The sequence below is a fragment of the Choloepus didactylus genome, chromosome 9, assembly GCF_015220235.1.
Source record: "Choloepus didactylus isolate mChoDid1 chromosome 9, mChoDid1.pri, whole genome shotgun sequence".
NCBI lineage: Eukaryota > Metazoa > Chordata > Mammalia > Pilosa > Megalonychidae > Choloepus > Choloepus didactylus.
Genome location: NC_051315.1, coordinates 21,245,726 through 21,271,894, shown reverse-complemented (window position 1 = coordinate 21,271,894; position 26,169 = coordinate 21,245,726). Strand labels below are relative to the sequence as shown.

General features: G+C 38.8%; 1 protein-coding gene across 8 annotated transcripts in view; it reads left to right on the top strand.

The window, feature by feature from the left end:
• NCKAP5 (NCK associated protein 5) overlaps positions 1-26,169 on the top strand; it is a 1,340,286-nt gene that overhangs the window by 523,452 nt on the left and 790,665 nt on the right. Inside the window, exon 1 of one of the 8 annotated variants that reach the window (XM_037850402.1) lies at positions 18,147-18,179. The exons of the other annotated variants lie outside the window; for them this stretch is intronic. Within the exon in view, the coding sequence (XP_037706330.1) occupies positions 18,153-18,179 (27 nt within the window). The 5' untranslated portion in view covers positions 18,147-18,152. Of the gene's footprint in view, positions 1-18,146; positions 18,180-26,169 lie in introns of those variants that run through there. 8 annotated transcript variants of the gene reach the window in all.

The window sequence follows — 26,169 nt, the reverse complement described above, 5'->3', positions numbered from 1 at the left end:
CAGTAGAAAAAGAAAACTTGATACAAGGGCTGTTCAGGCAGGGGTTACAGCATATACTATGAGATGCAATTCTAAAAGCAAACAGGAACTGGCATTGTTGGAAATTTAAGCCTGGCAGGAAAATAACTTTCACTGGGCAAATTATACAAAATAAAGCTAGAAGGGTAAACTGAGCCCAGGTTTGAAAATATGCATTATCAGAAACTTAAATATTATCTAATAGACCAGTGGCCCTCAACAGGTGGTGGCCGAAGTAGCAGTATCAGCACCACCTGGGAATTTAGGAATGTAAATTCTCTGGCCAGATTCCAGAACTATTGAGACAGAAACTGGGGGGTGGAACCTAGCGATCTCTGTTTTAACAAGTCCTCCAGGTGATTAAGATGCATGCAAAAGTTTGAGAACCACTACTGTAAGCAATGCAACAAACAGCAAGGACAAAAAACATGTGAAAGTAGGAGAGCTTTAGTTAAGGTCAGAAGGGTTGCAGTGGTGAGAAATTTTTGGCATGGAAACAATTTTCATCTGATAAAGACCTGAATCATTGTAGTGGCCCTAGCAGATGCCAGTAAGAGAAGCAACCCAACGTGGGAAAGAGATTTCTGAGGCAGCCCTGAGGAAGACTTGAGACCTACTGGACATGGATGAAAGTGAGAGAGAAGAATCCTACTGTCGTTGGTAACCTAGGAGCTTGTGTGAATGAGGACACCATTACCTGAGAATGTCTACCGAGAAGGCAGAACATTTTCTGGGAGAAGTCAGTGTTTGGGACAATGTTTGAGGTGTCTGTGGGGATTAGGTTATATATTTTTGCTCGCTAATGGATATGGGTCTGGGACTCTGGAGAATGTTTAGGGAGTTGAGGCCATGATCAGAGATGAGCTCAGCTGGGGGAAACAGGAGTAGGGAAAGAGGATTATGCATGGAATCCAAGAGAACCCCAACTTTTAAGGGTGGGCGACGGAGAAGGAGCCTACAAAAGAGAGAAGGAACAATAATCAATCCTTACAATATAACCAAAATACTGAAAATCCACATGCACAAAGATCTTCATCACTGAATTATTTAAAATGGGAAAAATTGAAAGGTATATTAATGTCTATAGCAAGATAATTTTTGAGATAGCTAAAGGAAAATTAAACAGGCATTAGAAATGATAGTTATAAACACCATATAATAACTTGTAAACTAAGGTTTATGATGTCATGAAAACAAGAATTTTGAAGGATGTAAAATCATAGATAGACTATGATTACAGCTATGAAAAATCATATAGAAAGAGTAGTTGTCATAGAGTAGAAGTAATAGAGCTAAGATAGTAAGATTGTGGGTGATTTTATCTTTGCTCCCAATTTTTTTTATGTTGTTGTATTACAATTGCGTTTAGAAGTTTACTAAATTAAATTTCTGCATCATGAACACTAAATTGAAATACACAGGAAAAAATGAAAGTTTCTTACCTATTAGGGTTTCAAATTAGAGCGTAACTTACGGTCTTGAAAATTTGAGACTTAAGAAAGAGAACTTTGTAGAACGAGGCAGGGAAGTCTTGCAAAGTCCCCTGGGTACTGTAGGGGGTCCTGATTAGGTGGGGGATAGGAAGAAGGCACTTGGCTAGGGGGAAAGGAAAAGGAGTAGGTTTGGATCAATAATAGTTTAGGTAATAGGGTGACAAAAGAGGAGTTTAGCCTATGGCAAAAAAAAAATTGCGGAATGTCTTGTTAACCGTATAATTTACACGTCAGTGGTCACTGTGGAACATTGTCAGCTCATCAAAGGGTGGCACCTTTCTGCATATTTATTCCCCAACTAACCACAGCTCTAGGCAACCGGGGCCTGTTCAATTGCCCCCTCCCCTCCCAGGCTCACACCCCCTGATTTTACCTCCTGGTGATAGCTCTAGCACTAGGTTCCTTGGAAGGGGATACCAAATTTGAAATAGGTAGCCAGAGAGAAAGATCGTTTTCTTTTTTCCTAGGGTGGGCGTTGGACTTCCTGCTACCTGTCTCAAAGACAAATTGCTAATAGCATATTAATTTGTTGTTTTAAGCTATCGTAAATTCATATACAGTCTCTAAAAAGTGTGTGAGGCTCACCCTTCGCAGGAGTAGAGTGGCTATTCCAGTTGAGGCCATGAGAGCACGTGAGCTCACCTAGGGAAGGAGGGATTCTCTTGTGTTTCTGTCTTCCTGCTCAGATTAAGCTGTTTGTTGAATCTGTGACATTTTCCCAGCAGCCCCAGATGCCTCATATATATTTCCAGGTGAGCTGGCTGAATGACCCAGAGCTCATCGATGAGGAGTTGGGGAGTGCGGGTAAAACTGCGCTGTTTGCAGTCATGCCACCTGACCGTGCTGGACCGAAATCCCCAAGCTTGGTCCAATGAGGTATTCACCAAAATATATGGCTAACAGGAGGGAGAGAGTGGATCATAAATCTTCAGAAGTAAGCCTTCTGAGATAATAACTGATGCAAGAACCTCACAGGAAACTAAATTCTTTAATCGATTGAAAACCTGCCTTACAAAAGCTTTTAAACATTTAAAAACCATCATATAAATCAAGTTAGAAGTATCCCACCAAGGAATAAAGGAGTTCTTGCCATGTAAAATATTAATTTATCTTCTCAAGGCAGAACAAACACTTCATTTAGAAGGACATGCCTTAGAGGTGGAGAAAAGAGCAGCAAACATGGAATATACTCATTGTGCTGGCATTGGATTTTTCCACCTAAATGACTCATCTTTGATTTTCTTCTCTTGCTGAAAAACAAGGACACTTTAATGCTAAAACTTGGTGCTAGTATGTTTTACCTGAAATGATTCTCATGCCTTTGATTCCATGTTCCATGGCAATTGTTCCCAACTATTTATTAGAAAACATTCTGGAATTGAACAACTGATTTCAGCCTGAAATTTAACAGATATGCTCCTGGAATTGCAAAGGGATGTTTAGAGTACTATTGGATTTAAAATGCAGTTAAAAAAAAATTTTTTTTAATGTTTTGCTCTGCAAAAACAACTATTAATGGATCACAAAAGGGCACACATCTACCACATAGCCGTTTCTTCATTTGCCTCAATATACATGCATCTGGAGTAACGCTGAAACTGGCCTGGAAGACTACCAGAAAGGAAACTATAGGATTAGCAAAGTTAAAACTTGATTTGCATCTAAAAAATGCAGCGTGTGCTCATTTATGTGCAAATGTAATGGAAAAAGGCTGTAGGTAAAGTGGCTAAAGCCTAAACAAAATAAACACTTAATTTTCTTTTATTGTGCCCTGTGACTATTAATAATATTATGGTACCAAGTCAGAAACATTAAGCCAAGCAGGGGAGCAATAAATGTTCCTAGACTGTGCAACACTGCTGATTTTAGCAACTAATCACTCCAGAGTTCACATAAAATACAGAGGGAAGTACAAAGAAGATATTTGGTGCAGTCAGCAATGGCAGGGAACTGTTCACAGGTGAAACCAATAACTAGAGGGCAGACTCAGCAGGGGCAGGGTCTGTGGAAGATATCAAGAAAGGGCTTTGTAAATCACTGCATTTTATCGTGTCTTCTTGTGTCTGGGCTTGCTGATGTATGTATGTTCTTAACCTCATGACATTCTTCTTGGTCTTTATTCTAACTGGCAGTATTGTTTTAAAATCAGCAGAGCTCTTTATCATTTGATCATCACCATCACTGTAACTCACTGAGATGGATAAGATGGTAATTATTCTCCCCATTTCACAGATGAAATCAGAGTTCCAAGGAGGGCACAGTACAGGTAAGTCTCAGTGAAACTCTGGCAGGTGATTCCAGCGCTGATGATTTTTTTTTTTAATGATCTCCCTTAAATTATTTTCATTATAAATATATATGTATATATTTTCATGTAAAATGATATTTGGGACTTCCATTTTTTTAATGGTATCTTAGACCAGAAACCTCAAACAACCTTCCCAGTAAGAAAACTAAAATGCTAGTTGAAATATGTTTCTGTATTATTTTTTTAACAGATATGTATTTGTTGGAGTAAAGCTAGATTGCTTTATTTAGAAATTCAACAATACACAGTTATCTGCTTTTCAAACCCACCTTTTAAAATAGTTATTGATAGAAAGTATATGTTATGTATGAATCGAGGTGTGAGAATATGATTGTGTTGTGCCTATATCAGGCTTGTTTTGTTTATGTTCATTGGACTTACACTTTACAAAGGAAACTTTTAGCAAAATGTGTCACAGCTCCAGTGACTGGGCTCAGCCACAAGCTCCAGTGACTGGGCTCAGCCACAAGAAGCTGGTGTAGTCAGGGAGGACAGAACTAGACTGCCAGGGATGGGGAAACTTAGTCAGAGCCAGACTGGTCCAGCACAAGGGAGAGAGTAGTCCAGAATGCGGGATCCACAAATAGGTTTTAGGTTCAAGTGCAAGTCTGTCATTTTCTCAGTCATTCAACAAACAATAATTTAGCACTTTCTAGATGCCAGGCACTTTGCTGGTTTCTTTGGATTCAGAAATGAAGAAATCCTCATTGCTGCCCACAAGTATCTCAATGTCCAGTTTTGGAGACAGAAATGCAAACAAGCTATCAACCTTTTTATGCTTTGATGATGCTCTCTTGAGCCGCATCGACCTTAAGGTATAACCAGGATTATGGTCAGATGCCACTCCTCAGTGGGGAGTCACCTCTCTCCCGCTCAGGAATGCATATCGATGGGCAAATGCAACTGTCGCTGTTGTTCTTTACTATTTCTTATTGCTTGTTACTGTCAATAGCATTATTAAAAATTTCTTCGGACAGATGCAGCTCTTCAATGTCAGGACTTCAGCAGTGAGACTTAGGAGATTGGGATCCACCAGCTAAGAGCCAGTGATTTAAGGTCACCAGTTATAGGCGAGTGGGCACATCAGGATGGAACAAGAGGCTGGTTAAGGGTAAATAATCACAGCTAAGTTTCCTCATGGAGATTTAATGAAGAATATAGGTCTTAAAAGCAGTCAGAGGCACTGGCTTCATGCAAAACACGAAGATTGCCAAAGACCTGCTCTCATTCCCCACTCATCATCCCCCATCCCGCCTCCATTTGACCATCGTGAAATTTAGTGCTTTATTTTCCTTGTGCAGAAATAACATCGTTTGTGTTTTCTCTAGACCAACAGAAAAGTCACTTAAGCTTCCTCATTTTTTATGCAATTTTATTGAGATATAATCACATAACATACATTCATTCAAAGTGTATAATCAGTTGTTCACAGTATCGTCGTATAGTTGTGCATTCATCACCACCATGAAACTTTGAACATTTTCGTTACTCCAAAAAATAAAATAAAAATTAAAATAAAAAGAACATCCAAAACATCCCATTCCCCTCCTCCCCCCATTGTTCATTTACTTTTTTTAAATACAGTTTATTGAGATGTATTCACCCACCCTACAGCATCCACAGTGTATAGTCAGTTATTCTCAGCACCATCATACATTTGTGTGTTCATCACCAGAATCAATTTTTGAAACTTTTACTTACTCAAAATAAAAATAAAAGGAAAAAAAAAAAACACCCAGAACTTTCCATCCCTTCCATCCCACCCTATTCTTCATCTAATTTTTATCCCCATTTTCCCACTCATCTGTCCATACCCTGGATATAGGGAGTGCAAGCCACAAGGTTTTCACAATCACACAGTCAAACTGTGCAAGCTACATAGTTATACAGTTGTCTTCAAGAATCAAGATCACCGGGTTGCAGTTTGACAGCTTCAGGCATTTCCCTTTAGCCATTGCAAAATACTAAAAACTAAAAAGTGATATCTGTATAGCACATAAGAATATGCTCCAGAGTGACCTCTCGACTCCATTTGCAAACTCTCAGCCACTGGAACGTTATTTTATTTCATCTCTCTTCCCCTTTTGGTCAAGAAGATTCTCTCAATCCCACAGTGCTGGGTCCAGGCTCATCTCCAGGAGTCATTTACTGCGTTGCCAGGGGGATTTACCCCCTGGGTGTCATGTCCCACATAGGGAGAAGGGTAGTGAGTTCAACTGGCTAGTGGGCTTAGGGCTTAGAGAGAGAGGGGGCCACATCTGAGCAACAAAGAGGCTCTTGGGGGGGGGTCTCCTAGGCACATTATAAGTAGGCTTAGCCTCTCCGTTGAAGCAACTAGCCTCATAAGGGAAGGCCCCCTCATTTTAAACCCAGTTTAGAAAAATAATTTTGAAAGGATTTGTTTTTACAGTATAGAAAGAGGCAGCTTTGGTTGTCTCTAAAAATAATGAATAATGCTCTGTTTTATCTTAAATATTAAAATTCTATCTTTTGGTTTAATTTTGAAATTTTTATTGGGATGTTTTCAAAATTAGGTACTTCGTAGAGGAGATGGTCTAAGTTAAAAAAAAAAATCTACAAGAGAGGTTTTATTTATTTTTCCTTAATGAAAACCTTGTTTTCCTCAAGCTTAGACTTTTTAGCTATTATGAATGTATTTGGGTCCTACTTTAGTTGCTTAGGATAAGAAATAGTTTATACATGACTATTCTAGGTAAAAGCTAAATGACTTTTCTTTCATGCTTTTGTTAGCATTATATGTATTTGCTCATGTTAAGTGTTTTTCTTGGAGATAAACAATAATTATTCTATTCTAGAAAATGTAAGTTAAACTTTAATTTCATCTAAAGTTGTAATATGCAGTACATTGGTGGATATTTCTGAACTCCCTTTGGAACTTACTAATACTAAGATATATACAACAAAGCCAGTGTTAGAATATATTGGTTAAATAGTTAATATGCTTAAAATTAAAATATATTGGCCTTCCTCAAGATTTATTCTGCCATCAATCCTTACATCAGGTAGCTTTAAGCAGCCCTCTGGCAATACAGTAATTCATTAATGGATCCATTTCAGCTCTACATGTGGGTCAACTCAGTAAGTGAGCAATTTGTAACTTGTGCTGAATTATCAAAGCATATAACTAGGAATGCAACAATATTGGGCAGTGAACATGTGTGAGCTAATTTCCCTGTTAGTTTTGAAAGAGCAGAAAGAGGAAAATGTAGTTAGTGGGCTCCTAGATATCTATCTAATAGGAACAGGGTACAATATAAAATCATAAAACTAACCATTAGCCAAAAATAGCATTCTTTTTTTTCTATCTGCTGTTTGAATTGTGAAGGAAAAATGAACGGATGTGAATTTTATCTTTCCTCCCTTTCTCTGTAAATTTTACTTTTTATCATGCCCCTATAGTATTTTAAATGACCAGACAAATAGCACACTGGGCCTGCTTTTTAATGCAGAAAAATTTTTGTTCTATGTGGACCTGATCACGTCTGAATATTTCATGTGAGAGTGCTTCCTGATAAAAGTGCTAGCTTCACACTACTGAACATATGCTACATCCTCATTACCTGTTTGTTAACTTACCCATAAATTGTGTGTTGATGAGTTAAATACATTTTTCATGATTCACACAGAACACTGTAATGACTCATCTACCTCTGACAGCAGTAGGAGGTCAACAGAATCTGGTTCATTCCGTTTTTTGAGGATTCTAGATATTAAAGAATGTAGAACTGGCAAATGGTTATGATAAGTGTAACACTTTTCAAACATCTCCTTTTAACAACTCAAGTTGTTTCATCCATGTGGTAATCCTTACAGTGCATCTCTCTATCTGTGGCTATAATGGAACTTGGGGTAACACCAAGGGTCTAAATTTGAGAACATTGGTGAGGGTAATGCTTGGACTAAGTGGCCCTGAGCTCCTCCTGAGCTAGGCTCTGGGTGAACCCTATAGAAATGCTGTACTCACATAGGCCAAAGTGAAAAATTGTTAGTCCCTGAAGCCTTGGGCGTTGCTTAGGCGCACATCTCAATTTAGGAGAAATGTATAAACTATACATGGAGTTTGGCTTTGTGAGGGAGACTATTAAGAGGATCCTTCTTTGGCCAGATGCCAAGTGCCGCAGTTGCTGTTGACCCAGGTTTCATGTTAGTTCTTCCCATAAGCTTAGGATCAGAGGGGAAAGGACACAGGGCTGCAGACGTTCCAGTGAAGCTGTGACAGTCCATAGAGAAACAAGGAGGAAATCCATAGATTTTTAGGTGTCACGAGGCAGGATGTGACTAAATTCTTTTCATATGTGGATTTTGTAGGGAGGCTTGTGGCAGTCATAGGAAGTCATTTTAAGGATGCTCTAATTTGGCACCAATCTACTTGCAGCTCAAATTTTCTATAAGCCAGCCGAGAATTTCCACATCTCAATTTGACATCATTAATGAACTAGTGGTTCAAATAGCTTGTACCTGTGCCCTCAAATTCTGAGATTCTTTATCCTCCTCTTCACTCTACTCTCACCCCCAATCCCTACACTCACAGTCCTCTTGTACCCAGAAGTGATATATTAATCTATACATTTTCTGCAAGAGTAAATTAACAACAGCAGCAAAAAGACTGCATTCCACTTGTTGGGGCCATATCTTTCCCATGGTAGGTTTATCAAAAGTGACACTCAGAACCTAATGGGCTTGCTGTCACCTTGTGTATTTAGAAGGTATGTGTGTCGTGTGGTGAAGGGGTTGGCACAGCACCTCCTCCATACTCCATCTATTTTGTTTGTATGGCATTCAAAATGTTACTGTGGCACTTCAAATTCCCTCTGGCTCTGTACATCTGAACATCTGCCTGCTTAATACGTAATATTGCTCATAATGTTTTATTGCCCCTGATGCCTAGGATATTGTCTGTTAAAACTAGGGTGGAAAAACCTTCATGGGAGAGAAGGACATTACTTTCATTGTTGGAAGAGTTTCATCTTTTGATGGTCTTGATGATTAGTTCTGGCTTCCTCTCCTCTGCCCTGTTGATTAGTAGATTTTCACCAACCCAGTTAATGTGACTCTATGTAGTAGCCTGTAAGTACCTAGCTCAGTGACAATGGATGGGCCCATTCCAAACTCAATAAAGTTTCTTTTTAACTCTCTTAGCTTAAACCAAACAAAAACTTTGTTGATGCTCATGGAACTCAGAATATTTAGTGTGACCACCAGGCACAGTTACATGTGCCAGCCAAGCTCGTAACAGATTTACTGGCTGCAAGGAAAGGGAACAGAGATCTGACATCAAAGCTGAATTGCAGGAAGTGGGGAAATAAGGGTGCTTATTCAAGCAAGGGAAAAAGGAAAATGGAGAAAATCATTTTTAAATTTTGTCCTAGTAGAGTTGTCAGAAACTTCAAGCTATATCATCTTCTTTGTGTAACCAGTTATTATAAACAGCATAAAAAAATTGGAAAAAGAATTTGGATTTACTCACTATCTTAATTAAAAAAAAAAAAAGAGAAAAAGAAAAGAGATGGGGGAAGACCTGGCCCTTTAGCAATAGATTTTTGCATTTCCTTTTTCAAATTATACAAATGAATGCTATAAAGTAGACCAATTGAGTTACCTTATAACTCTACCCACTTGGCAACTCATGACTTCTATTTTTGATCTGTATTATTGATTGTTCTGTATGAAATATTTTTCATAAGATTTTGTTCCTTCAGAGTACCTAAAAAATGATTATTTAAAAATGTATCTTCCCATCTTAAATAGTTTATACTTATCCTTGAGCCGGATGCAGCATCTTCAGAAAGCATTCTAATTTGAAATATGAAAATTAAAGCTGCATTGCCATTCTGCTGTAAAACTGTTGTGTTGTTATGGACATCTTTTCCTTCACATCAAATGGCAAAGGATTCTCAGTGGCAGTGTATGGTATGCAACCAGGTTAGAGAGTGACTCTTTGAGGTTATATTTTAGCTTTGATTCTACAGACCCTGGAAGCCATTATCTTAAAATTATATAAATCTGGTTACGTAATGGAAAGATGATTACATGATTAATGGAGGTTAATAAAGATCATTGAAATCTTAGCCTAGGTGAGGCCATCAGAAACTATTTAATCCAATTTCCCCTGGCTCCAGGCTGGCCACGTGGGAATCACTTTGTCAGATGGAATCTCTCTCCTCATCCCATGCCTCTCTAGAGAAATCAAGTCCTTTATTTGTGTGAAATACGATGCATCACTTTGTCCTGACTAAGGACCTACTCTTAGCCAGGGCCTCTTTTGCTACCACAATTACATGTTAGAGATTAAACCTGTGGCTGTGAAATAGTTAATGGAAGGAGGTATTTGGGCAGTGCAAGAATTGAAATGCAAAGGTCTTGTCACACAAATGGCACATGCTACTGTCCCAGGTTAATTCAATAAGTATTCATTGGCTGTTAAGAGTAGCTCTGTGTGAAAGTGGTTTACTGTGTGGGTTTGAGGCCTACATGGGCTGGTAAATTTTACTCTCCTTTTGGCCAGAATATCTTGGAAATACGTATTTCGGTTAAAAAGCAAAACGGATTGATTTTTTATAAAATTATGTTATCTGGTCTATTCTCACTAATAGAAAAACAGTCTACAAGGATTGCATAACTGATTTGGGGTCAGCAGCCTTCTTCACAGTCTCTGAATAAAAAGACTGATATACCAATTAGGAATTGTGTAAGTAAGACATTTTAAGTAAGAGACTTAAAATATCATGGCTTAAACAAGATAGGATTTGTTTTTCTCTTGTGTAACGTGAGGTCTGGACAAAGGCAATTCAGTGCTGATATTGGTGTCTCTGGGATGACATCGGGGACCTATGTTCCTTTGATCTTCTGACCCACCAGTCTTAGCATCTGGCTGCCATTCTAGAGGTCACTTCAGGGTCACCTCAGGTCGCAGGATAGCTGATGGGGAGTCTAGGTAGGAAGAACTAGGAGAGGCGAGGACAGAAGGACACCTGCCAACTCCAGCACCTTTAAGAATTTTCGTAGAAGCCCCACCCCATGACCATGACTTCTGCTTGCATTTCAGTTGCTGCCTCTCTCTGCCAATGAAGCTGGGAAGTGTTCCTTTTTAGTTGAATACCTGCTACTCCTGCATTAGTGGGGCTTGGTAGTGAAGACTAAAAGGGATAATGGAAATTTAACAGGAAACACAGTCTCTATCACAGGTCCCATCCTTAATTTGTGCTTGTTGCGTGTTGTCAACTGGCATCAAAAAGTAACGATTCCATTGCTCGTTAAACAATAAATACCCAGAGGATCAAACAAGATATGGTACACAGTCACTAATGGAATAGAGGCCAGATGTTTAGCCATTTGGGTATTTGTTGATTTAGTGAATTTCAACTTCTTCTCAGTTCCTGTGGTGTGGGAAAATGAGTTATGGTGACTGATTTTTTATGGTGGATTTGTTTACTTCTAAACATAGCTGATGTGAGACTTAATGCTTGTAAAGTCTTAACTGGGAAGCTGTTTGATTATGCTGACTTCAGACATGAAAAAGAACTCTTCTCTATTGAAGATTATTAAGTTCTGTTTTGCTGAAGGAAAGTAAAATTTACATTTCTTTCTCAAAAGTGCAAAGACTTTTTAAGTCAGGGTCTTTTATGGTCTTGTTTCATATTGTCCTTTTCTCATTTGGTGGTAGAAGTGGTAGAAGAGAGTGATCATCATATAGAAAACCATAGAAATAATTATTCCATTGCATAGAAGTTCCTGAGGAAAGAATATGGTCTGGGGGTGAAAGTGTGGGGTAGTGAATTTAGAGTAATAATGAAGATATTGGAAAATCTGTCCTGTGCAAATGGCTAAAGCCACTTAGCTCTAATAAGGAGGAAAAAAGCCATACTTTTAATATTTATAATAAAGGTATACTGAGCAATTGACCTTGAATTTAGAGTGGGTAGAAATGGGCATGAGTTGCATTGATAAGTATCATTTTATACTTTACAAAAAAAAAATCTCAATGTTAAGACTTTGAGACATACCATGATACGAAGAAAAATTTTGGAGCCTTTCTCTTTGGACTGTCTCTACAAAGACTACCTCATTCTTTATGGCATTGCTTGAAATAAATCCAGGCTGGATGAAAATTTCATGGCTATAAAACCTAGAAAACCATGTCTCATCCAGTATTTTAATGAACATTCTGACACAAATACTTTTTGTGTCATGAAATACTTTTTGAAAACTGAGTTATAGAGTTGGGTTAATATGATCTGCAAAATGTCTTGGTTATCAGCAATTACCGTATTTATCTTTGTCAGTCCCTGGATCTGGTGTTGTTTTCCGGGCCTTAGTGCTTCTTTTGATTGCTCTGAGTATAGTCGGTCTCCTGACAATGTTCAGTTCAATGGATGCAAATATCATCTTCTTATCAATCATAATTCTCAGAGAAAAGATATTTACACCTTTCTTTTCCAACTTCCTTAGAAGGGCCCTTTTGAAAATAACTGTTTGCCCTTCTATCAGTTCCAAATGGAAGCTTTGTCACATTTACAACCTGAAAGAATCTGCTCTATTCAAAAAATGTTTCCACTCAAGCCGAAAATAATTCTCTAAGGCTGAGAAAATCATGTCACGTATTTGCTCCAATGAATAACTTTTATTCAAACACCCTTTGATGAAAGTATGTGACCACTTGTCCAGATATTTTGACTGCATGAAAGGTAACATCCCAATTGTCTTCAATTTCTATTGATTGCCAGAAGTGATTGAATATGTTGGGTTTATGTAAATAATCTTTATGATTCTAGGTAAAATGTTGTGACCTATTTTTTTAAAACGGTAGCTTAGAGTATGTCTGCATGTGTGTATTACCACAATAAAAATACATTTATTTTTATTTTATATGAATTACCACAGTAAAAAAAAAAGTGGGTGTATATATATATATATATATATATATATATATATACACATTTTTTTTAAAGGCAGAGCAAAGAACAAAATACCTGAAAGTGTGTGGACCCACACAACCTGTTTATCCAAATGGTCTCAAAATTTTGAACGATCTATAGTGTAGGAATGTTTATCCTTAACTGGGCTTCATTGGGGTACAGGTATGATTATTCTGAAATCTCAGCCATATCAAAAGCACTTCAATTCCTACTGGAGCTGAAATCTAAAACACTGAAATTTTCTTGGGCAGAGAGGACTTAGAGTTAACAAGTCCATTGTTTGAGTTACGATGCTGATAGTCAATGTTGATGCATGTGAATGTTTAATAAATATTTTTGTGGTTCTATATGAGTAGTAACGAGATGCCAATCTTAAAGGTACTGAGAGCACTGTTACAGGTTTCCAGAGTGTTTCTCCATTTTCTGAAGCCCTGTCTCTGATGACCTCATTCAGGTAATAGATGTAATATCTCATAATATCCTCAGTAGGAAGAAGTATATTTGTATACTAATGTTTATTTTGAAGTAAGTCAGCAATGCTTTCTCTATATGGTAATCACATTCAGAGTGGCTAATTTCATTTAAATCCTGTTATCTGGTGTGCATACTCCTGTCCCCCAAAAGTCAAATTCTCTTTTTGAATGCTATTTAGAGGAAGAGTTTGAAAATTATTAACTTTTATATAAAAGATGCCTTAATTAATTTCTTAGTTTCTAGTCAGATTATTAAAAATGAACATGTACTGTCCCTTTTATTGATTTGCAGCTACAGACGACACAAAAGCAACTTAATTAACTGCAAACTGTTGGTGTTTTTAGATCATTTTTAAAGCAAATTAGAAATATGTGACAGCTTCTAACATGGAAGTGACAGGTTTGAAAACAATTCAATTCTTTCTCCTATATCACTTCATTACTTTCCACTCCATTTTTTGCAATTTATCATTAATTTTTTAATTAAGAAAATAATGCTTACTCATTATAAATATTTCCAGGAAAGTTCAAAGAAGGCAAACTCACCCAACATTTTGGACTGTTTCTGTCTGTCCTTCCTCCTTCCTTCCTTCCTCCCTCCCTCCCTTCCTTCCTTCCTTATTTCTCCCATCAATTTATTAGAGATGATACTGGGTATATAATCTTGGGTGTATACTCTTTCATTTTCTTATTTTCATTAACATGATCTTAGTGTTTTCCAATGGAATAATAAAATTTGAATAAATATTATTTTTACTGGCTGCATTATAGCATTATATTCCATTGAATGACTAAATCTTATTTTGCCAGTCACCAACTGAATTTTCCAATTTTTTGCCAATATAAATAGCAATGTTGTAAATATGTATTTATAAGGATTAGCCCCTCAGAAAATTACTGCCTCAGAAAATTTTATTAGAAATGAAGTTATTTGATCAATGCTGAACAGAATATTTTCTTTGGATTGTTTTAAAGTAGGAGAAATTTTCATCTATTGAGATGATTGCAGTCCAATCCAAAACTATTGGTTGGTTTAAGAAGATAGAGGATTCAAAGGTTCTTTTTCCTGTGATTCTATGATTGTCATGAAATTGATAAATGCTAAATTTATTTTGATAATCCTTTCCTTTAAGATTTTCTCAGTATAATAATGTTTTCTGATTGAGGTGATCTGATAATGGGGGGGAAATCATCACACAATGTCTAATTTAACTGATTGCTCTTCCTTTGGGGGTAAGTGATGAGGATAATAAAAGACTCCCAGTTCTATTGTTTTTATATAATACAGAAGATAATTTTGATTGATCGTTGAGTGACTTTGTTTAGAGATTTTTAGATCCCTCCTGCTGTGCATATGCAAATGAATTTATCTATGTAGCAGTAGCTAAAGGAACAAGAGAAAAATGAATGAGAGAGGACCCCTCAAGGAGGGACCAAGGAGTTCACAATCTAGTGATATAAAAATATTATTATACTAAACTGTGGTAAGCTGACACGTAGCAGCTTCTAACACCAGGGAGTGACACCACAGAGGCTTTTAGAGGTCGGGCCAGGGGCTGGGACTGCACAAGTGTGTGTAAAACCACTCCACCCTTGATTGCTTTATCCGCATGTTTCACAGTCTAACCGCTGATGCTTCGGTCTTGTTCTGAACAGATTGACGGATTGATTTCACACTGCTTCCTCTGACAGCTTTTCTGTCATGTCAACATCTTACATTTTAGAAAAGGTGAAAAGGAGCCATTTGGCAAGAATGTTTCAAGGCATGGAATGTGTATCTTCCCCACCCCACCCCCTCCTCTATGCCACTTAAAATAATATTAATTTAGATGCGTGATTGTGGGCAAAGTTCTCATGAGGTTCAGTGACAGTTTCTCCATTCCACAGTGTAAGCTGTAGGGACATTTCTAGCACATGGATTATTCTGTGTCACTGGATTTCCTTCTTGGGCACATATTCCTTTTAATCAGGGGCTTCCCCGGACCCCATGCTCCCGTTCATGTGTGCTGCCTGCAGAGCCACTGGCTGGCTGCCCTAGCCCCGAGCCTCTCCTAGTAGGCTGCATTTCATGCTTTGGTTCTTCAAATGGTCGCTTGTCTCAGGAACAGGGGTGCCCTTCAGTGTGCTCTGTCCTTGCATAAATGGGAAACAGTTCTCTCAAGGAGAGGAGGTTGCCTTTTACATGGTGTTGTTTCTGAGCCAAACATTATTATTTTTGGCCAGTTGGCCATTTTCTTCGCCATCTCAGAGAACTGAATTATCAATGCAGTGGCATGAGCTAGGTGGCTGTTTCAGGGGAGTAATTTGCTAGAACACCTGTCCTAAAGAATGCTAAATGGAGTCCTTTCTTTTCTATGAAGTTTGGCCTCCACTAAATTTGCTTGTGCAGTGCATGCATAGCTCCTGTTACTCGGGGCACATATAATTTTGTGTAAGGAATGACCACTCACAATTCTTTTTTGATGGGAAATGTTTGACGTTCCTGTCACTCCTTTGGGTTGAGGGAACTTGACCTCAGTGGTACTCATTTGTCAAGTATCCATGGGAAAGTCATACAGGTGGTTTTGCCCAGAATGAGTCAAAAGTCATAATTTACTTTTAGATCAGGGTTTCTGAGGACTGTAACATCAATTGGCAGTATGGATGCAGGTCATTTGGTTGATAATTACTGATAAGGTGACTCTGTTTGCCCTGCTATAGAAAAGGAAGGATAAACCTCAAAAAAAAAAAAAAAAAAAAATCGCTTTGAAGACAAGTTCTTAGCATCGTGGTATGGTACTTTGGCGGAAAAGAAAGTGCTGTGCCTTTGAGTGATTGTTACATAACCGTGTGCGGCATTCCAGGGAGCAGATCTTTAGAAGACAGATTTGCTTTTACTGATGAAATTGATGACTGGAAAGGATACTCATGAGCAACCAGGGCATAGATTTTCTGATATATGCACACGGTCAGGTTGTGGCTCAATTCACTGAAATTTTGGTATCAATTTCTTTGCAATGTGAAATGCATAGCAGGGTGAGGTAAGAGCTGGTTCCCAGTGAATTTGCTTTACATTTAATGAATGCTGCTAATAAAAAGGAAGTCATCAGATCCATGACCATTAGATTATTAAAGGCTGGTTTCTGGGTTTCACTTAGGGATTCCTGATTAGGATCTGTAAATTGCAAGATTTCCTGCTTGATCTTAAAAGATAGCCCCATTGTCAAGAGCGTATTCATATTCTGCATTTACTCTATAATAGAGCTTTTGCATATCATAGGACAACACAAAAGACCAAGGAAAGAAGGAAGATCACATGTAATATTCTCTCTGGTACATGGAGAAATAAAATGTTTATCTTAGTGAAAATCCTTTAAAATATTTAACTTCATTTTCTTTCTATTAACACATTTTAACATGTTCTTTAAAGCGCTATAGTATCTTGCTAATGTTGTTCATGAGGATAAACTATTCCAACTTAATCATAGCTGAATGGGCTGGTTTCCCAGCCCTGCTCATCAAACAGTCAGTTGTTGAAGTGTGGTGTGTACCAACTCTGCTTAGTTGGACTTTGTCACTATAAGGATGCAAAAGGACAATGTATAATTCCTATTCTCACTCTAATTGGAAGTATAATATTACCACAGAAGAAATCATTGTAAAACATTACAATTAGTGTATCAGTTAGTGCTGGATGTTATAGTACCTGCTTTAATGGCTGAAGCAGGGCAGAGAAGGGAGAGATGTATGTGGATTGAAGCAGATTTGATGTGCCTACAGGATGTGGGCAGGTAGAAGGAAGAGGGTGAGTATTCTTGATATGGGACACAGCTTGAGCAATATAATAATAAATTTTTCTGTTTTGCTTTTGGGTAAAACATTCCTTTTGTGTTTATAGTATGGAAACTTCTCACAAGCTTTCTCATCTTAGCTTTGCGAAAAGGTGGAGAAATTGGTCTGGATGCTAATACTATGTGGTGGACTAGATCATGCTTGAATTATTGCTCTAAGAGGGAGTTTGATGTCAACCAGAACAGGGTATAGGTGGCATGCTACAAGCCACTTTTCATAGCCCTGGAGCTCTTCAATTTTTTGTTCAGTGACTTGAATGAAAATAATAGAAGTTGTGTATATCCCATTTTCAGATAATGCACAGTACAATTTAAAACACTTTCAACCAAAGAAAGCTGTTGAATTAAGAAAAAAGATATTTAATAGAAATGAATATCAAGTATGACATGGTTCTGAAATCAAGCACACAGTAATAATATCACTGAAGTATGGCTTAGTAGCAGTGTGTACTTGAGAAGTGGACAATAATCTCAATGTAAATGGCTCCCAAAAAAGGTATTGTCACCACAGGCTGATTAGTACGAATGAGGGAAGTCATCATCTCCCTCGACTGAAAATAACTGCATTCAGTGGAGATGTTATGAATTGTAATGTGTTCCCCAAAATATATGTTGGAGTCCTAACCCCCAGTCCTGTAAATGGAATCTTATTTGAAAATGGGATCTTTGAAGATGTTATTAGTTAACATGAAGCCAAATTGGTGTCCTTGTATGAAGAGGAACTTTGGACACAGTCCAGAGGAGATAAGGGGAGATGGCCAGGTGATGGAAGCAGAGATTGAGTTATGCCACACACCAAAGAAAGCCATGGATTGCTCGCAAGACGCTGCTAGAACTTTGCAGACCTCGAAGGAAAATCTGCCAACACCTTGATTTTAGACTTCTGCCTTCCAGAACTGTCATGATAAATTGCTGTTTTAAGCCCCCCAGTCTGTGGTTACTTGGTCCACTCAGTCTGTTACTTTGTTTCAGCAGCCCTAGAAAACTAAGATAGAAGGTTACCACATAATAAAGGAACTTGATGGACACATTGGAATGTATTCCGAAAAGAACAACCAGGAGCGTAAATGACTCGAGAGGACATTACCTGGAGTATGGTTCAGGTCCCAACGTCTGGTCCTGTAAGTGTGAACCCGTTTTTAAATTTAAAGATGTTATTAGTGAAACTCTGCCCCAACAGAATGGGAGTGGGTCTTAATACAGTGTGGCTGTAGTCCTTATAAGCAAAAGATATCAGACACAGGAGAGAAATCAAGGGGAGAAACGAGAAGTTGAAAGTCAGTAGAACCTGGAAGAGAAAGGAAAAGATGCCACTATGTGCACTGACATATGATGGAAAAACCAAGGACCACCAGCAGCCAGACCCAGAATGCCACAGTCTTTGGGGAGAAAACATCTCCCTTGCTGACACCTCCATTTGGGACCTCTAGCCTCAAAACTGTGACCAAAAAATTCCCGTTCTTTAAGTGAAACCATCGTTTGGTATTCGTTTTAGCAGCTGGGAAACTAAAGCAGGCAGATTCAGAGTAAACAAATAAGCTTTCTTTTAAACCTTCAGTGGTTGTCTGTCTGTTTGTGTCTGTTTGGAGGAGAGATTCGACTTAATCGCTCTTGCCCCTAGAGGTCAAATTAGGACAAATCTTTGATGGTTTCTGGGAGTTATATGTTGATACCTTGTGACAGGAACTCTTGGCAGAGATGCATCGACTGCCTGGGAGATGGTGAGTTCCCTGGGACGTGAGGTGCTCACGCAAAGGCAGGCAGCCATTTGACAGCAAGTTGTCAAGGCAATTCAAGCAGCGGACGAAAACTGTGCTGTGCAATCACTAAGAGTCTTATGATGCCAAGTTTTTATAACTTCTTTTGAAAGAAAATGCTATCAAAATTCTGTGAGATTTGGCTGAGGCATCATGATGTAAATTATAAATATTTAGCTTCCCTTTACAGTTCAAATCAGTGTAGCAGGGAAAAGAGAAAAAGTGGTGAAGTCAGATGATAAAATCTGTGATCTCAGCCTTAACATGCAGTCCACTCCAGGCTGTCTTATAGATCTTGGACATGGAGCATTTTGGAAGGTGGGGAGAGTCATATCATTAAAAGTAACTGTGTGCCTTAGGGCAAACCTCTGTGTTTCCTTGTTCAGAAAATTCTCAAGGTTGGAAAGGATTTCCCAATAGTCTCATATATTATAAAATACCTTTAAATACTCTGAGTATAAAATGGATTATTTCCAATCATTTTTGCCTGAGGCACAAGAACTCTGCCTCTTCAGGCTGAAGTTGAATAAGAATAGAAAAAGAACAAGAGCCCAGGGGCAGAAAATTCTGATTTTAATATACATAAAATGAGACTTAATAGCAGTTGAGGGAACTCTCTTTCATTTACTCATTCAATGATCCTCCAAAGTCTTACAGAGTAGCTGGTCTGGGACAAGCAACAGGAAGGTAAAGTGGATCAGAAACCACCGTTGATCTTGCAGTCTCTATCTAGTGGAGAAGAAATCATTTTGTACACTCTGCTAAGTGCTCTTATGGACGTGTGCACAAAGTGCACAGAAGTGTCAAAGAGCATCAAATGTGCAATGGAAGAAAGGCCAATGAGCACAGCCTATATATTTGTTCACGTGTCCATAGTATATAAGTCTATGTACACATGTGTACGTAGCATCTTGTCTACTTAACATTAATTTACAAAAAGGAAAAAGATAGCTAGAGAGATTAAGAAACATATAGACTGGAAGGTGAAAGGAGCTACAGAAATTCAGTTTCCTCTTTTATCAAGAAGCTTTCTTAACGGGAAAAAACAAAACTGCTTTAAGAAAAAGCTGCCCAAGCAAGCACATCTAGGCAAAGTGCAGTCTGAAGCCTTTGAACAAATCCTGAAAAGCAAATCAAGCACTTACATGTGCTACTTTTGTTTTAGATTTAATGAGTCTTTCTTCTTGACTGCTCAGGATAAACAATTGGATTACTTGACATGACTCTATACATAATGGATTAGTTAAATTTGGGCTTGTTCTTCCTCCTAAGTCAATGAAATGCATGAGCTTCTCCACATCAGAATGATTCAAAGGTATGATTTGGAGCAAAGCTTCTGGCAGCTTAAAAACTGTGCCTTTAACTTGTTTTCCAGAAGCAAATATCAAACCTGTTATTGGCAAGAATGCCAACAAAGGGGGGCCTAAAGCTAATGGGAGATTAATACTTGCTTTCATTTCAGAAGCTAATGTAATCAGAATACTTTGGGAGAAATAAAATAGAAGTATAAATTTTAAATATATGAACTTAGGGCACTGGTAGGCCAAGCTGTCTGCTTTTTGCTGTTGCTATGTCCACTGCTTCATGTCAGCCTCTTTATAATATGTTCAGTAAGTATGTTTGCTTGAATCTGGTGAGTATTCTCAGCAGTGCTCTCAGAGCTTAGAAGGAAAATGGCCTAGGCACATGGAAGGAGTCTTTGGAATACTGCGTGTGTAATCCTGTGCCAATCAGGCTGGCCACGGGAGATGCAAGAAGACTGCCTGCCTTCAGATTTGGGATTTCCCTTCATTAAATAATAATAATAATAATAATAAAAAGAAATAGATTTTAAAAACAAATTTATCAGCCAGATAAAATTATTTATACACAACTATTTTACTAAAAGAATGAACCCAGGGGCCTTGTCATTAATCTCTGAATTCTACATGTAGCTCAGTAAAAGATGTGAATGAAGGTTTCCTTTATATATTCAACCCTGTTCCAGTTTGCTAAAGCTGCCAAAATGCAATATAGCAGAAATGGATTGGCTTTTACAATGGGGGTTTATTAGTTCACAAATTTACAGTTGTAAGTCTAAGAAAATTACAGTTGTAAGTCTAAGAAAATATCCTAATTTCGTCAATAGGATGAAAGGCCAATGGAATCTGGGCTTCCTCTGTCACATGGGAAGGCACATGGCTAGAGTCTGCTGGGCCTCTCCTGGGTTTAGCTTCTGGTTTCCTTGGCTTTTTCCAAAAAGTCTCTGGGCTTCTGTCTTAGCTTCTCTGTTAATTTCTTCCAGGGGCAAACTCTGGATTACATGTCTTAGCTTCTCTGAGCTCTTGCCAAAATGTCTCTGCATTTTATCCTCCCATAGATGGCTCCAGCAAGGGAACTAAGACCTACCTTAAATGGGCAGGGTCACATCTCTATAGAAACAACTTAATCAAAAGGTCCCACCCACAACAGGTCTGCCCCCTCAAGAGTAGATTAAGAGAGCATAGTCTTTTCTGGGGTACATAACAGATCCAAACCAGCACAAACCCCTCTAGGGTCTGTGGCAATCTTCTTAGGTGCTGTTAACTGAGGCGAGGACAGTGAGTCAATGGCAGGTAGAGATGGAGTTAGGGGTTGTCCTGTGAGTCACCTTCGTTGGTGCCTCATGCCATGAACTTTTACCTTTCCACTTGGCAAACTTCTCATCACTGTGGAGAATTACCAAACTAGCTTTAGCAGCCGTCCTGTCTGTTGTGTTTGTCTGATTGATCTTCCTCATTTCCTGCTATTGAGGTGGTGCTCAGAACTCGCCTGGAACCCTTCCTTCATTGACTGCTCTCTTTGGGTCTCCTTCATTGTATGCTTTTCTTTCTCACTCATTAAAATGGAACACTTCAAAGCTGTCTCCTCTTCCATCTCTGCCCTCTCACTGTGCATCCTGCACCTTGGTTGCCCTCTCTTCTCACTCCTCTCCCCTCTCTCCCTTGGTAACCTCACCCCCTCCACAACTCCAACTCTTACCTCTACAGACATGCTTCCAGATGGGCACCTGTAGCTTCCATTATTCTTGTTAAGTGTTGACCTTGAGTTTGACCTTGGTAGGAGGTGTGATGGTTAGGTTCATGTGTCAGCTTGGCCCGGTGATGGTGTCCAGGTGTCTGGTCAAGCAAGCACTGACCTAACTGTTACTGCAAGGACATTTCCTGGCTGGTTAATAAACCAGAAGTATGGCTTATTAAATCATCAGTCAATTGACTGCATCTGAGGCTGATTACATCAATGAAGGGTGTGTCTTCCACAATGAGAGAATTCAGTCAGCTGGATTTAATCCAATCCATTGAAGACTTTTAAAGGAGAAAAAGAAGGACCTTCACTTATTCTGCTAGCCAGAATCTCCTGAGGAGTTCATTGAACACCTTTATCAGAGTTACCAGTTTGCTGCCTGTCCTACAGAATTTGGACTTGTGCATCCCACAGTTGTGTGAGACACTTTTATAAAATCTTGTATTTGCAGATACCTCTTGTTGGTTCTGTTTCCCTAGGGAACCCTAACTAATACAGTAGGTATCTTCATCTAATTGTGAAGCCAGCATATTCAGAAGCAAGCTCATCTTAGAGAGACAGAACAGCTTGGTGGCCAAGGGCATAGACCCTGAAACCAGGCTACCTGGGTCAGCTTCCTGCCTCCAGCACTTACCAGCTATGTGACCTTGGTCAAGTTGTTCAACCTTTCTTTGCCTCAGCATCTTCATCTTTAAAATGGGTACCAAAACCCTCCAAGGTTTGTTGTGAGCATTAAATGAGTGAGTATATGTAAAGGACTTAGAGATGCCTGGTACATAATAAGCATGCAGTAATGTGTTAGCTATTTTGTATTGTTTACATTTCCCTTTATCCTTTGAAATCTCCAGGCTCCTGCAAGTTACCCATCTTAATATCTTAGATATTTGTGGCATTGATTTTCTAGTTGCCGAAGCTTGAAACCTAGAACTCCTATTCTTCTGTCACCTTCAACCTTCTATAAACTGCCAAGCCTTTTAGATTTTCCAATTATTATGCTTCTCATATCTGCCTTTCCCCCCCTTCTTACCATCACCACATTAATTCTTCTTTGGACCACTGGGAGAGCTTCCTAATTTTGTCTCCTGCAATTGTTCAGTACTTACCTCCTCTCTTTGCATGGTCTGCCTCTGCATATGAGTCAAGGCTAATTTCCCTGAAGCACAAATGCAATTATGCCATCTTCTATTGGAACCACCACCACCAGCACCCTCCTACCACACACACACAGACACACACCAGACACTGAAAGATACCTAAATCCCTTGGCCCAGTGATAAGATCCTGGTCAACCTATCTTTTTGACTCAGGTTATTTTTTATTCTCTCCAGGGACTCCATGTTACCCCACGCTATTCCAATTTCTATTTCCTAAAAATATTAGCTTACACTTACCTCTGTGCCTTGATTCACCAACTCCCTCTTTGAGGAGTCTCTTTTCCTCGCCCTCCCAGTGCTGTCAAAATTCTATCTGTTCTTCTGGGACCAGCTGGAATGATATCACCTTATTAAGCCTTTTCTGATCACCACAGTAAAAAGTGATTACTCTCTGCAAGAGCCAGATAACACTTAGCTCTTACTTCTCTTAGGAACACCTATTTACTGCCCACAGAAGATCTGAGTCTTGTGGAGTGAGCACAATTTGGAGTTTGAAGTCAGATGATCTGGGACTTCAATCCAAGGTCTGCCAAAGTGAACCTCTGTTTTCTCTTAGAAGGTGCTGATAACAGTAACTGCTATATCACAGGACTTTTGTGAGCATTGTCAGATATGTATGCAAAATGTTTTAAAACCATTGTCTTTTTTTAAAAGCTAGTTTCATTTAAAAACGAATTGTTTCCCATTTTATTTTTTAATACCTATATATCCTACACAATACCTCACATAATGTTAGCTTTTCAGAATAGGTTTAATATTTTTTTGTGAATAAATCCATAAGATTCAACTTACAAAGCAGTCTTACTCTGACCACCTTTTCAAGAACTCATTTCTCACAGTAATTGAGATTTACCTGTATTGGGGAGCTGTTTCAAGGCAGTGAAAATGAGAAAGCAGGTTAAATAAACAGTCTGCTACTTCTGTACCTTGCCTTCTTATTTAAGGAGTATGGCCTTTTAATAAATCATTTCCTTGGCCGAGTGAAATCACCAAGCCAGGAGAAAATGTTTAATATCCTCAAGTGATATCAATAAAGTGATCTAAGGGATTATTCTTATCCTATAGCATTTATTCTGGCCCCTTGAGATCTTGAAAGGCAAAGAATTAGTTAAAACAGTTTTTCCCATGGAGAGCACAGCCCATGGGGAATCATTGTGAGCCGTGAAGTCAGGTGAGGAGGGGAGGACACAAAGAACAGATGGATTCCAAGTTGCTGCAAGGCCACTGCCATGGCCAAGCATCAGCACTTGGGTCCAGAGGAGCTGGCTATCAAGTGAGGAAAGAACCCTGACTGCTGTTCTGCTTGAGTCAATAAAGTGGAAAGGCAAAGATCAGAGTGCAAGGAAGAAAAAAAACGGGACCCTGGCAAATCCCTGCAGGTCACACCCACCCAGAGGCTTCTGGTAATCTCATGGTTTAGATTGGTCTTTCACATCTGTTATCTCACTTTATCCTTTTAACACCCTGCTGGGATAAGGAGGGCAGGGCTCAGCATCCCCTTGTTTGACAAGAAAGAGATAGAGGGATGACCCAGCTCTCAACTTTCTTCTCACAGATTAAGTAGGCATTTACAAGCAATACCAGGAGGTAACAACCTCTAAAAATACTCTCTCTAGTTTTAGTTTTTGAAAGTTCTTTACAACCAAGCAAAGTTTCTGGGGTCCTTATGTGAGCAGTTCCATTGTGCTTAAGCGGTCCTAAGATGCCATGAGTCCTTCTCCAGGTCACGTCACCAAGCCTTGAGAACATCAGTGCCTCGTTCTTTCAGACCCTCCTTGTCCTCATCTGCAGAACGGGCCCAGTTGTTGGGATGCTGAGCACCTACCCACTTCATTTTAAAAGACTCCCCTTATGTCATACACAAGACAGAACATTTTGGACAATGAAGTCCTCCGTTCTGGTTTGCTAATGCTGCTATTTTTGGATTGGCTTTTATAGAGATTTATTTGGTTACAAAGTTATAGTCTTAAGGCCATAAAAGTATCTAAGCTAAGGCATCAGTCATAGGGTACTTTCATGGAAGAATGGCCAGTGGTGTCCAGAAAACCTCTGTTAGCTCAGAAGGCATGTGGTTGGTGTCAGCTTGCTCCCAGGTTACGTTTCAAAACAGCATTCTCCAAAATGTTGCTCTTGAGGCGTTTTATCCTCTCTTAGCTGCAGCTCCTCTTCAAAATGTCACTCTTAGCTGCGCTGCAACTGGGCCGATGTGGCTCTTTTTAAAATACTCCAGTGATCCAATAATGATTGACACTGAATGGGTGGAGTCACACCTCCATGGAAATATTAAATCAGGAGGTCAGAATTTAATCAAAGGTGTCACTCACAATTGGGTGGATGACATCTCCATGGAAACACTCAATCACAACACCAGTATATCTGCCCCCACAAGATTGCATCAAAGATAATGGCATTTTGGGGGACATAATACATCCAAAATGGCAGATGCTCTAAAAATATATCAATGCCATTTTTAAAGATAATATGTCAAAGACCATTTTAAAAGTAATATTTATGTACTTAATATGAACTGGAGTGTCACAAAATCCTACATATGATAAGATTTTATTATATACTGATTAATAACCTTGTGTGAAATTATGTCTGGGCAGGAGTGTAAGATTGATGGGCACTTATCAATGAATAAGCCTCCTAGATAACTTTTTTAAAACTTGAGGTGAAATTCACATACATAAAATTAACCATTTTAATGTGAACAATTCAGTGGAATTTAGTATAGTCACGATTTTGTACATCTATCTCTTCTATCTAATTCTAGAACATTTCATTGCCTCAAAACGAAACCCTGTACCATTAAGCCGTCACTCCCAATTCCCCTCTTCCCAGCCCCTGGCAAACATGAATCTGCTTTCTGTCTCTATGGGTTTGCCTTTTCTAGATATTTCATGTAAATGGAATCATGCAATATGTGAACTTTTGTGTCTGGCTTATTTCGCTTAGCATAATGTCTTCAAGGGTCATCTATATTGTACTTCATTCCTTTTTATAACTGAATAATCCATTGTATGATATACCACAATTTATTTATCCACTTATCTGTCGATGGACATTTGTATTGTTTCTTGCCAGACTCTTACCTCTGGGTCCAAATGTCACCCATCAGGTAAAAGACAGAGAAGGTCATCTTGGGAATGCAAATA